Genomic DNA, 12,774 nt, shown 5'->3' with positions numbered 1-12,774 from the left:
AGTATTAAAATATTAAAAATTTTGAAAGATATTTTCAAATTCATAATATTTCTATGAAGATTTTCATGTATCATAGTAAAATACTCCTTAAATGTTTACTAAACGAATATTTTGTAGTTTTGTATTTATACGCAAGGATTTGGCGTCAAAATAATCCAAAACAATCATTCAAATATTACGCAAAAACTCATTTATTCGTCTCAAATTAAATAATATATAATCAGTTTATACATAAGGTATCTCGTCGCGCAAGTTTCTTTCGTGATTTTAATAGTGCATAATAGACACTTTATCACGTGATTGAAACAGAGTAATACAAGTATAGATTTATTATCATAATAAATATCCTCTAAATTTTCGCAAGTTTAAATGGATTAAATTGATTTGTGAATAGGATTTGCTTTCAATTTGTACAATTTAGTATTTTTAGACGAAGTAACATGAAAATTGGCACAAAAAGAGAGAGAGAGAGAGAGAGAAAATATTTAGAAATTAAATTATTTTATAAAGTGCTTTGTTCTTTACATTTATAAATCCTTTTGATCCTTGCACACAGCAAACGATCCATTACAATTTTAATATCCATTTATTCAGTATTTATTAAATTTAAGTTGTAATACATATTTAAAAAAATACAAGAAAAGTAACAATATAATTACATTTGAAAGTACATTTTTTTATAAAAGTGCATTTTTTTTATACAAGAAATATTCTATAGTTAGAGTATCAGCGTAATCATTTGATTATTTAAAAACTTCCGAAAAAAACTTAATTATGATACAAAATCGAACATACGTTAAATCAAATGTTATATTATATAAAATACAAATATATCATAAATTTATACAGTCCGTGATAAATCGCAAGTATTTTTATATTTTTTCTTCAATTAAATTGTTCTAAATATAAAAATATGTAAATAAATAATCTAAACTTACTTACGAAACTGTTATATAAACTATTTCATATTGGGCGTTTAGAAAACGTAATATTAGTGTTAATGTATAAAAATAGAGTTTATCGTTTTATCTTAACCAAAGAATTTAATAAAATTTTTAAAGCATCTTTTGCATTTTAATTAAATTACTAACCAAAGAATAATTCTATTATATGTCATTAAATCAATTTAGAGAGCATAAATTGTATGAGTTTCAATTTTAATTATTGAAATTCATATATGAATATGATATATTGAATGACTCATTCCAATTGTTTGTATAATCAATTAGCTAATAATCAGATGAAAAATGTAATTCATGTAAGCAATAATGACCGTATATGGGAACAACAATTAGACTTAGGCTGAATTACGAGTGAATTTGAGATTAGTTTTTTGTTAGCAACATCAAATGGAGCAAAAAAATTGTGTACAAAACTCTCATATATATTCTTTAAAATAATGACCATAATTACCTTAATGTACATGACAGTATATGTAATGAAAACAGTAGAAACGATTTTGTTTGATGTAACGTTTAACGTAATAAAATCTTCTGTATGAATTGTCTTTTTCATTCTCTCCTTACATTACAATACTTTATCATAGCAATTTAAATTGCTTATAAATTTTTAAACAATGGAAATAGAAACTATTATTTTATAATACACTTTGTGCATTATAAATAATTGACTCGTTCAATAACAAATAAAATTTTACGATAGTTTCAAATTAAAATAATTCGCGCAACTTTGTAACTTAAATATTGAAAAATTATCTTTTGTAATTATGCTACAATAATTTATTATTTTTTGGTTTCATGGAATTTCCCATCAGATATGAAATTAAAATTCAAATCTGATTCTAAAGCATTATTTCCATCGTTAACTTCTGCTGCATTGTCATCTAAAAGAAAAAATAAAATAAACAAAAGATTTATAACAGATTTTCAAAAAATATTATTTATAATTGATAGTACATAAGTGATATAATAATGAATATATATATATATATATATATATATATAGCAGTAGATTTATATTATTTATAAAAAAATTTTAATTTTATAATATTTACCTCTTATATTGCTATTATCTTTTTCTGGAATATTTTGTCCTTGAACATTTATTACATTTACCGGAGCATTTACTTGGGCATTCAGTACTGAATTTACGTTTGTCTTATTAATTGGCTGTGGTTTTTCAATAATTTGAACTAAAAATTATGTTTAATTTATTAATATTTTGAAAAATAAAATTTTCCAATCTGATTTGTTAATTTAATTATTTTATTTACATTTATCATTAAAATTTCGACTAATTTCTACATAATAGTTTTAATAAAAATTATTCAATAAATATTTTATTAACATAAATGTTCTATAAATATAATTGTAAATCATTAATTCATTTTGAATAAATTTAATTATAAAATAGTTACAGATCTTTATAAATTTTATTTTCATAACTATAAATTAATTTTATAATAACATATATGAAAAACCTATCTAAAAAAAACATTGTTTGGTAAATCCATGAAATTTCAAAATCATATAAAGAGTAAAATATACCTATCACTATCATGTTTTAATATAAAACATAAAAACTTACAAACAGATACTGGTCCCTGTAGTTTCTGATCACTTATTGAAAGTTTTATCTTTTGTAATTCATCTTTTGTCTAAAATGAAATTCACAGTATTTAATTACAAAAAAAAAAAAAGAAAATTAATTGTTGTAGAAATAAATATTAAAAACAGTATCACATATTTTGAAAGGCAATGTCAGAATTACCTTATTTAATTTTTCTTCAAGTATTTTGTTTGCTTCTTGCTTACTTTCTAATTGGTCCGATATAGCTTTTCTATCCATTTTTAATGATTCTATAGTAGCTGTTTTAGTAGCATCTACTTGTTTATAATATTTTAATTCTTTTGTACAGGAAGATATATTTTCATCAACTTGTAATAATTGTACACGAGCTGTTCTTACATCATCCTGACAGCCTTTAACTTGTTCTTCGAAATTTCCACGTTGAGTTACACACTGATCTCTCTCCTCCACACTACCATAAAATAATTATAATTACTAATTATTAATATTATATGCAATATTACTTTAAATTGTGTATTTAATGAAAAATTTAATTTCTTATATTATTTTTGTATAAAAGTAAATCATTTAAATAATAATAATAATATTATAATTACCTTATCTTTATTTGTTCATTTAATTCATCTACTTGTCTGAGAAGTTCAGAGTTATACGAAAATAAACTCCAATAATGATAAGCCAACATTATCAAGGCCATAACATAAACTCCAGTGAGAAAGGGAGAACAACGTCCTCCTCCAACTCTCATACTATCTAGACTCATTACTCCAAGATTTTCAAACACTCTTTATCATTCGATTATTTATCTTAAACTCCTAGATCATTTATTTACGTTTAATAATCAAGTTATATTTAATCTTTGTATAATATATTATTATGACGTTAATATTTATACAATGGTCAAGTTGAATTTTCAACAATTTTTAATATTCATTATTTATATGAATGTTTCAGAGGGAAACTTAAATGTTGTGCAGTTTTAGAAATACTGAAATTTATAAAATTTCACAGTTTGACAAATCTCTTAAAGTAGGTAATCAAAGTATATAACAGCTGATTAATAAAATTCAATAATCTACATATCACTGCAAACTATCAAGTTGATACTAATAGATAAATTCTAACTTTTTTATTATTTCATTAGACGACTGGATCGTCAAGAGATAATTTAGGTATCTGCGGTCTGCCAATTGTCGTGCAAATTGCATCAATGGCTGCCAATTCAATAATATTTAAAATTATTTTCAAACGTTGCCGCAATATTAATTATTATTACTAAATCACGTAGTTAATCAATATTTATTTATTTATTTATTTAGTAATTAAACAATAATGATATATAGTTGAAAAAATTAGAATAAAATTATGGCCCATACAAACCCATAACAATAGTTGTATTTACATATATTTTTATCGTCACTTTAAATTTGTGGATTTATCAGTTTTGGAACACGAACCGACTACAAGATTAGTGCACTAAAATATTATTAGAATTGGGAACGAAAAGAACGATAACGGACAAGCCGCCGTTTTGCAAAAAATACACGTGGTCGGCTATATTATGGCGGGATTGCAAAAATTATTGAAAATATTTTGTATTACGGCATTATGCGTCTTAGTTTTTGTGTTTCCTTTTGTGGTGGCTGATCGGCTTAATGTACCCCGCGTTTTGTTACCGGTTTTCAATGATAATCCTGTCAATTTCACTCTTGAAGTTACTCATGGTGGTTGCTATCAATGGTGAGATTTTTTAAAATTATTGAATTGATTTTGTAAAAACTCACATATATGTATATTTAATTTATATCACGTAGCTATTTATAGTACTGCTTATTTGAAATTTTTTTTATTCAATATATAATTTATAATTATTTCCGGCACAACATAACCTCGGTGTTGTGAGTCCAATTATTTAAGAATAAATGATTGAAAAGAAGCTTGAATTAATTACATGAGTTATTTTAGTTATTAACCAACCAGCATTAATATTTCATTATTATTCTTTTTCAAATAGGTCTACTTCACGACCAGACATTATACGTTTAATACCTATAAATGAAGATTACGATAATACATGCTCTATAGAAGTTGTAGTTCAAACGGTTACTAGAGACCCTACTAGAAAAACTGCTATTGTTTTAGCTGAAGATGTAGTGACTGGTAATTTTTTAAGATGCGATGTTATAGTGGATGCGATATTTTCCTTAAACATAGTTACTACGACAAGAGAACTATTTATTGAAGAAGCTCCAGAAGCTTTTGAAGTGAGGGCTTACGATGAGCAAGGAAACGAATTTACTACTTTATCTGGCATTGAATTTAGTTGGGAAATAAGGAACATTGATAAGAAAGGTGTACAATCCAATAGTTTTCCAAATAATGTGTTACGTTTTATTACTTTCCAAGAATCTCCTTATGAAACACCATCTTCTATTGAAATGCTGGATGCTATTGGTAAAACTGGAAATATCATTTTGTTGGAGGGAATAAAAACTGGTACTGCAAAAGTAGCTGTGAAAATTTTATACCCAGAATATAGACATGTACCTCCAGTGGAAGTAGAGCTTATTGTTGTTGCAAATCTTATTATTATACCATCAGATGTTACAATGATGTCATTTGACAGTTTTAAGTACAGAGTAGTTCAGGTGAAGCTGTTAAATATTTATATTAGTATTTTTCTTGTTTTAATGCTTTTTTTTTTTTTATTGTAAATAGATCTTATGTTTACCTATTTTTTCATGCGGTTTATATTTTTATGTTTTAAAGTATTTATAAAATGTACATGCAATTATATAGGTTCACCAAGGCAGGCTTGAAGAAATAAATATTCCATTGAGCCAATATTACTTAGAAGCTGAAAATCCTGAAATTTTGGAAATTAATAATGCAAAGGCTAATGCTTATGCTTTGATGGATGGAAAATCAAAAGTTCTTTTACATGACAAAAATGTTCACGAAGAATATGGAGTTATTTTGCCTACTGCAACCGTTAATGTAAAGGAAGTGGCATCAATTTCAATTTCTGTTTTGCCACATAGAAATCGGTTTCTTATTCTTGGTTTTACACACGAGATTATTGTTGAAATGTTTGATAGGTATTTTGATAAATATTATAATAATTTATATTTAACAATACAAATTGCTTTGTCACAAATTATAAATATTTTATCTTTTTAGGGATGATTACAAATTTTATATAGGTGAAGGTGTCGAAATGACTACGAAAATAAATGATAAATATTTTGATACAAAATTCACAACTCGGAATGGAACTCATGTTGTAGTTGTACCAACAGCAACAGGAACAACTGAAGTGGAAGCAACTTTACATGGTGTGATTAATCAGAAAGGCGAGAGAATTCCGATTTATCCAAAACTCACTAGTAACACAGAGCTTACAATTCAATCTGCGGTAACTATTCATCCACGAATGTTAGCTTTACCATGGGATCCTAAAGTAAAAACGAGGTAAATTCATATTTTGGTTTATTTAATAAATTTATAGAAATTATGATTTTTTCTAAAATTAATATAAAAAGGATATTTAAAACAGTTAATGTTGTTGATAGATACGATGTAGCTCTTAAAGCAAGCGGTGGCGATGGATCATATGTTTGGAACAGCCGTCAGCCTTCGATCGTTAGTGTTTCTCAAAGTGGAGCCTTAAAAATATTGCAAAAAGGAACTGCTGACATCACTGTATCTTTATTTCAAAATGGGAATAATCGTGATACTGCGAAACTTCACGTCTTGGAGCCAAAAAAATTAGAAATAATACAATATAATATGGAGGCAGCTGTAGGTGAAGTAATTCATCTTCATATTGCTTTATTTGGAGAGTCATACGATGGGTCTGAATTTCGATTAATTCCATTCAATGATTGTCAAGATTTATTCTTTGAAGTTGACATTCCAGATGGTAATTTCATTGCAATTGAAAGCGAAGCTGTTGAACCTGTTAGTATTGCATGTGCGACAATTAGTATCGTTAGTCAAATTATCGGCGTCTCCAAAGTTTCGGTTACTTATGGTAGAAATTTAACCGATAATATTACTGTGTCAGCTTACGAGCCTCTTATTGTGGTTCATCCAGTAAAAGCTGAAACAGTTTTATCCGTGGGTTCATCGCGAAACATTATTTTCAAAGGCGGACCTCAGGCTTGGTCCGAAATAAAGCGGGATTATCAGAGAGAAGTTAGTATAAGCGATGAAAGTATTCTGGAAGTTGTAGAGCAAGAATCGTCTTACGAAGCCGAAATTTCTATATTCAAAGTTTTATGTAAAGCACTTGGCGAAAGCTATTTGACCTTTAGTGTTTATAATACGCCCATACTTCCATCATGTAAAGTAGGTGAAGCTGTTGCCAATGTGAAAGTTATCTGCGGAAGACCTCGTTTTATTTATCTGCAGCCAGAATTTCGAGATGGAAAGAATTGCCCCATAAATCAGAATACTGAACGCATCGTTACACATAGTGAAGAGACATTACGATTAATCGTTATTGTAAAAGACGAGGAAGGACGACGTTTCGATAATATAACAAGTTTAAACATTGATTGGAGCATAAAACCCTTTGGAAATGCAATTATTGATGTTTCAATTGGCAGTTTAGAAGAAAGCCATTACGAGTACCAGGTTTTATTACCTAAGCATCATTATCAACAGATCACACCAAAAAAATATACTGATTCGCTAATTTTAAAAGCCAAAATAACAGGATATCAGAAAAACATTCTCTCAAGGTAATTACTCAATTATTATAAGTAAAATTTAAAGATTAACAACAGTTTGAAAATATTATCCTTTTATATTTATTCGCATCATTATAAGATTGTAAAAATGCTTGGAAATTTAATTTGAATTTTTCATATTTTTAGTAAAAAAAAAAAAAAAAAAAAAAAAAAAAAAAAAAAAACATGGTGAAATAAATTACTGAAATTACAATTATATTTTTACGTTTGATTTCTTTTTTCTAGATTCAGAATCACGCCCGAATATCCTCCATTTCCAATTGAAAGCGAGAATGGGATTATAGCAACTCCGTCGATCGAAGCCAATGTTAATATTTTCCTTGTTAACGATACCGTCATAGTCCCGGGTAGTTTGAAAATCTTAAACGATCCCAACAGCAAGTACTATCTGCAAGTGAACCAAGGCTCGGGCTATTACGATCTTGTCTTGAGTAACGAAGAGGTAGCCGATGTGCGCTACGTCGAGCCGACTCGGACTATTAGTATAGTACCGAGAAAATCGGGAATGCTGACAGTCGCGCTTCTCGATCTCTGTTTATCGTCGAAGGCCGCGGAGGTGGACATCGAGGTGCAGCAATTAGCGAGTCTCGAGATCGAGAGTGTGAATAAAGTGGAGAAGGGAAAATACATTACGGCTCATCTACGGCTTTATGATACAAATGGATTCCTGATGATGCTGCCAGCGCTCGATATGCTGGATATTAAAGTTGAGATTGAGAATGGCTTCATCGATGTTAAACGTGTGCCTACCAAAGAACAAGCTAATCCACCATTCGATAAAGTTTTGTTACTAATATACGGCCTGGAAGAAGGGGAGACTCAAGTTGTATTTAGTAGCCGACAAGGCACTAACGAAGTTCGAAGTGAAACCATTATTATACAAGTATTTCCTCCTCTTCGAGTTTTGCCTAAGAATCTCACTACGCTCGTTGGTACTATTTATCAAATTTCAATCGTCGGGGGACCGAAAAATGTAGAAATTGAATTCTCTACGGAGAACGATGAAATATTGGAAATTGAAAACACCGGGGTAATTGAAGGGAAGGCTACCGGCCAAACGACTATTTATGCCAAATCTGTTGGAGAGGATTCAATGGGGAAAAAAGTAATTTTCTCTCAAGATTCTGCAGAAGTGCGAGTTATTTTATTAGAAGGAGTTAAAGTAATTGTTCCTACATTAAAAGTAAAAGTTGGTGCTGTAATTCCAGTATGGATTTTTGGAATTCCTGATCATTTAACTCCATTGATAATAGGCTCGATGAAATCTCCTCTGGTATTCTCGTGGTCAATGAGCGATTCTAATATTATGAGTCTACACAGTATGTACGAACGAACTGGAATAAATATTAGGTAAATTTATTTTTACATACATTGATTACATGCAATTAAATATGTATAATATTGTTGTTGATTTTTAATTAATGTTTTCTATAACAATTGTGTAAATTTTCTCTGTACTAAGAGTACCATTGGTTAGTAACATATTTACAATAAATACTCTTTACGATACTCATTTTAATGAAAGAAATTAATTTTGAAGGAAATAAAGTAGTAAAATATTTTTATCTTTAATATAATTATTTTGTTTTTAATGAAATATATATATATATATATATATATATATATATATAATTATTTAAAAAATAGATATCAGAATGAAGTTACATTAAGAGCTAAAGCAAACAAAGCTGGAGTAGCGACGATTTCTTTGATTGTGACGACGCCTTGCAATGTTCCTGGTGGATGCCGAATACAGCCAAGCTTTAGCTCTTCTGTGAAAATAGAGATTTTCGAGGAATTGCGATTGACAAATGAGGGCGCAACATCGGAATCCTTAGTTTTGCTAATGGCCCCAAATTCATCGATGAAACTCCAAACAAATCGTGATAAATTCGGATTAACAACATACAAAATTATTAATGCACAAATCGGTGGAGATACCGATGATCCAAATGCTTTGGCATCCTTGTCAAGTATTATTACCATTGACAAAAATGGACTTTTAAGATCTGGAGAGCATTATGGAAGTGGAATTGTATCAGTTACCAACAGTGAAGCATACAGTACAAAGCAAACATTGATGATCACAGTTTATGTAATATATTTTTATTAATTTTTCTATTTTAAAATTATCAACGAATTTAAATATTTTCAATTGTATGATTGTGAGTATTATGAAGCAAATTTCATTTATTGCAGATCAAACCAATCCATTATGTAATGTTGTCTTTAAAGTCAAATGTTCGTATTCGAAATGACGAAGAACTTACAATGTTACCAAAAGGCATGGATTTAAATTATGTTCTTGAATATTTTGACTCTATCGGATCTAAATTCCATGCTGCCGATGTGGATTTTAGAACTTTATCGAGTCGGACCGATTTAGTAACGTTTACTGAAAACGAAAAAAATATTTTAAACGCCAAGTTTTTGGAAAACGGTGAACTTGTTGTCAAGATTTACAATGAAAAATATCCAAATGGAATGTTTGACTATGTTCATATGCTTATTGGAGATGTTCTTTTTCCAACTAAGGTATACAATAAACTTATTTCATAATACTCATAGTATTTATAGACATCTGATTTATATTTATAAATTATTTAATATAAATTATTATGTTATAATGTTTATATAATGGATGTGCACAAGGAATCAATTTTATTAATAGTATTAGGATAAAAAACTTTAAACTTTTTATAGAATAATATTGTACACTTTTGATATATATATATATATATATATATATATATAGAGAGAGAGAGAGAGCGAGAGAGAGAGTGTTAATTCGCTTCTTATTAATGAAGTTACTGATTTCTTTCAGACTCATATTACTGTGGGAGATGTTGTTTGCTTTTCAATGCCATTTTTATCACCCGACGGAGACCCTGGATTCTGGCAATCATCAGCACCAGAAGTTTTACAAGTGGATCCTTTAATTGGTATTGGTAAAGCTCGGAGTTCTGGAACTGCTAATGTGAAGCATAGTATCGCAACACATTTACGCGATGAAGTCGAAATTACTGTTAGTCCTATTGCCAAAATTACGCTTATACCACAAAAGGGTAAAAATGTTACTGGCACAGAGGTTTTCAGTATACCCTTGATTCTAAAAGGCAAGCATGAAATGGTTAAAGAAAATAACGTTATTTCAAGAGGTCTTACTGGTTGTAGAACATTATCGTCGTTCTCCTTGAGTCATCCTCCATTCGTTTGTACTATTCAGCTTTCACCATTACACTCGGTTATAAGCATAAAGGATCTTTTCTACGCTAAGCAGCGTTTTGATATTGTAACGGGTAAGTTATAAAGTTAAATATATATAGTTTTCGCAGTAAAAATTATAATAATTAAATTTGATTGATCAAAATATATAAATATTTGGATTTAAATTAATGCATTTTAAATTTATATGCTATTACAGGATTTTATTATTGTGATATTATACCAATGGGACTGCCATCTATAATTTCCAGTACATTGGAGACTAAATTAAGGATAAATGCATTGAGCAGGGACATCGAGAGTATGCCAGTTGAAGTACCTTATCTTCCACCTATGTACATTTCTACAAGAGAAATAATATTTTTGAGTTCATTAGGACAAGAAATACCCACAGCTAATCTCGATATATATGGACTTCCATATGTTTTAAAACATATTATTGTAAGTAAAAGCTTTATTTTAAGTAGATTGTGATATTAATTGTGAGTAGAAAATATTTAGGTCTTGTAGGGGCAATTAATTAGCCTTAAAATTAAAAAAAAAATTTAATATTAATTTATAAGATATTCAAAATATTGTTTCGCTAATAGTTACATTAAATTTTACAATCCGTATATATTTTTTATTTATCGTTTCCTTATAATTAATAAGTTTAACTTTATAGATCGAAGCTCCCGAAGAAGTCAGCGTTGGTGCTCGTCAGTTTATTTCTAAAAATGTAGCGCAATTCAAATTAAGTTTAACACAAAATGAAGACGAGGTTCAAGGTCATAAAATAATCATCACGAATGAACTTATTAAGCAAAATATTTCAGTAAGAATATCAAAGATTTTTAAACAAATTGTTTAATATATATTAACGTTTATAACAAACTTTGTTGTTTATTTAGCTTTTGATCAGAGTGCCGAAATACAATCAGTTTCCAAGAATTTCAGGAATACATTGGGTTGATTATATGTACTTCCATAGATATACTTTAGGAACTCTTGTTATACTTTCAATTTCGTTCTTCCATTGTAAGTTAATAAGTTTAAATAATAATTTAAGTTGTTTTATTAAAAAGAAAAATATTAACTGTATATGTATGTTTGTATTTACATAGTCTGGAAAAATAAAATAACGAATGTTGATATGTCAGTGAAGAATAAAAATGTTTTTGGTGAGTAAATTTGATTTGATATATAAAAATATTTAACAAATGCTCAAAAAAATTGAATAAACTTTGTTTGTGTTTACTATTTAAAGCTGAAAAATGTTCACCACCAGTAAAAAAGGCTACACCCTGTTCAACATTATTCAATAACGTATCTGGCTCATCTAGTCCTGGAAATCCTGTTTCACCATTTAGGCCATTTTCTGCTTTCGAGCCAGTTTACGGTGATCCTCGAGGTTTCTTTACGCCGAATACGCGACGAAATAGAACTTGATTATAAATTTCTGTTGTATATATAAGTATTTGCCGTCATTAAAAAATACAAAATTTCTTTAAGTAGTTAACTAACTTTTGCCAGATTGACGTTTTCTATATAATATTACGGGTTGTACTTTAAATTTAAGAAGTACGAAGGCTTGCTTATTATTCAGTGACGTACTTGATATTTGTTAAGGAATGACCACGGTATATAAATTGTAATTAATATAAGACTAAAGCGAATATTAGAATGAAAGGTTAGTATCAATTAATACAAGTAAAATGGCATAACGAATTAATGGATAATCTTAAGTTGCTTATTTTATACTTTTAACGATCATTTCTAATTTGTACGCAAGTGACTTAATCAATTAATTAAATTGGTAACTAAAGGAATGTAATTAATCTGATATTGAAAAACTTGTTTAATTCATGAATTTTTTAATTATGATGAGACAGCAGAAGAAATATCTCAATTCAGTTAAACATACGTAATTTAATTTATTTTTCTTTAAATCATTGCAAATAGGTTTTTCAATTTTTATTGATTCGTTCATTCCCAACTTGTTTAATTTAAAAACAAATAAGTACTTATGTTTTACAATAAGATATAATTTTCTTACATTTATACATATTAATTTCTTTATTTATAACTAAATTTATTTATAAAGAATAAAATTGTTTATATTATTTTTCGTATAGTACTGTAAAACGTAAGCATTTATTTCGCGTTAAACGTTAAATTAATGAAGTGGATCGGAATGATGAGAGCTTCAACATATAATTGTGTGAATGATAAGCTAACAATGTCTGTAAATAAATCTTTTATAATG

At 28.3% G+C, this 12,774-nt stretch overlaps 2 protein-coding genes across 2 annotated transcripts; one reads left to right on the top strand and one right to left on the bottom strand.

The window, feature by feature from the left end:
- Window positions 1-1,688: 1,688 nt before the first annotated feature.
- On the bottom strand, window positions 1,689-3,390 carry LOC105364046 (uncharacterized). The gene is made up of 5 exons (XM_011501895.1): window positions 3,147-3,390; window positions 2,731-3,001; window positions 2,548-2,617; window positions 2,015-2,152; window positions 1,689-1,843 (listed from the first exon to the last, which is right to left on the bottom strand). The coding sequence occupies exons 1-5, from the start codon at window positions 3,311-3,313 to the stop codon at window positions 1,743-1,745; spliced, it is 747 nt and encodes a 248-aa protein (XP_011500197.1). The 5' UTR covers window positions 3,314-3,390; the 3' UTR covers window positions 1,689-1,742.
- Window positions 3,391-4,111: 721 nt separating this feature from the next.
- Window positions 4,112-12,224, top strand: Gp210 (nucleoporin 210). Its single transcript, XM_011501894.1, has 14 exons — window positions 4,112-4,290; window positions 4,565-5,198; window positions 5,350-5,648; window positions 5,731-6,021; window positions 6,123-7,295; window positions 7,530-8,654; window positions 8,952-9,399; window positions 9,504-9,839; window positions 10,129-10,603; window positions 10,729-10,970; window positions 11,194-11,343; window positions 11,420-11,546; window positions 11,633-11,689; window positions 11,776-12,224. Exons 1-14 carry the CDS (start codon window positions 4,112-4,114, stop codon window positions 11,955-11,957), a joined length of 5,718 nt encoding a protein of 1,905 aa, XP_011500196.1. The 3' UTR covers window positions 11,958-12,224.
- Window positions 12,225-12,774: the final 550 nt, after the last annotated feature.

Source organism: Ceratosolen solmsi, unplaced genomic scaffold (genome assembly GCF_000503995.2).
Source record: "Ceratosolen solmsi marchali unplaced genomic scaffold, CerSol_1.0 scaffold23, whole genome shotgun sequence".
NCBI classification, from domain to species: Eukaryota; Metazoa; Arthropoda; class Insecta; order Hymenoptera; family Agaonidae; genus Ceratosolen; species Ceratosolen solmsi.
This window is presented reverse-complemented; position numbering and strand designations above follow the sequence as displayed.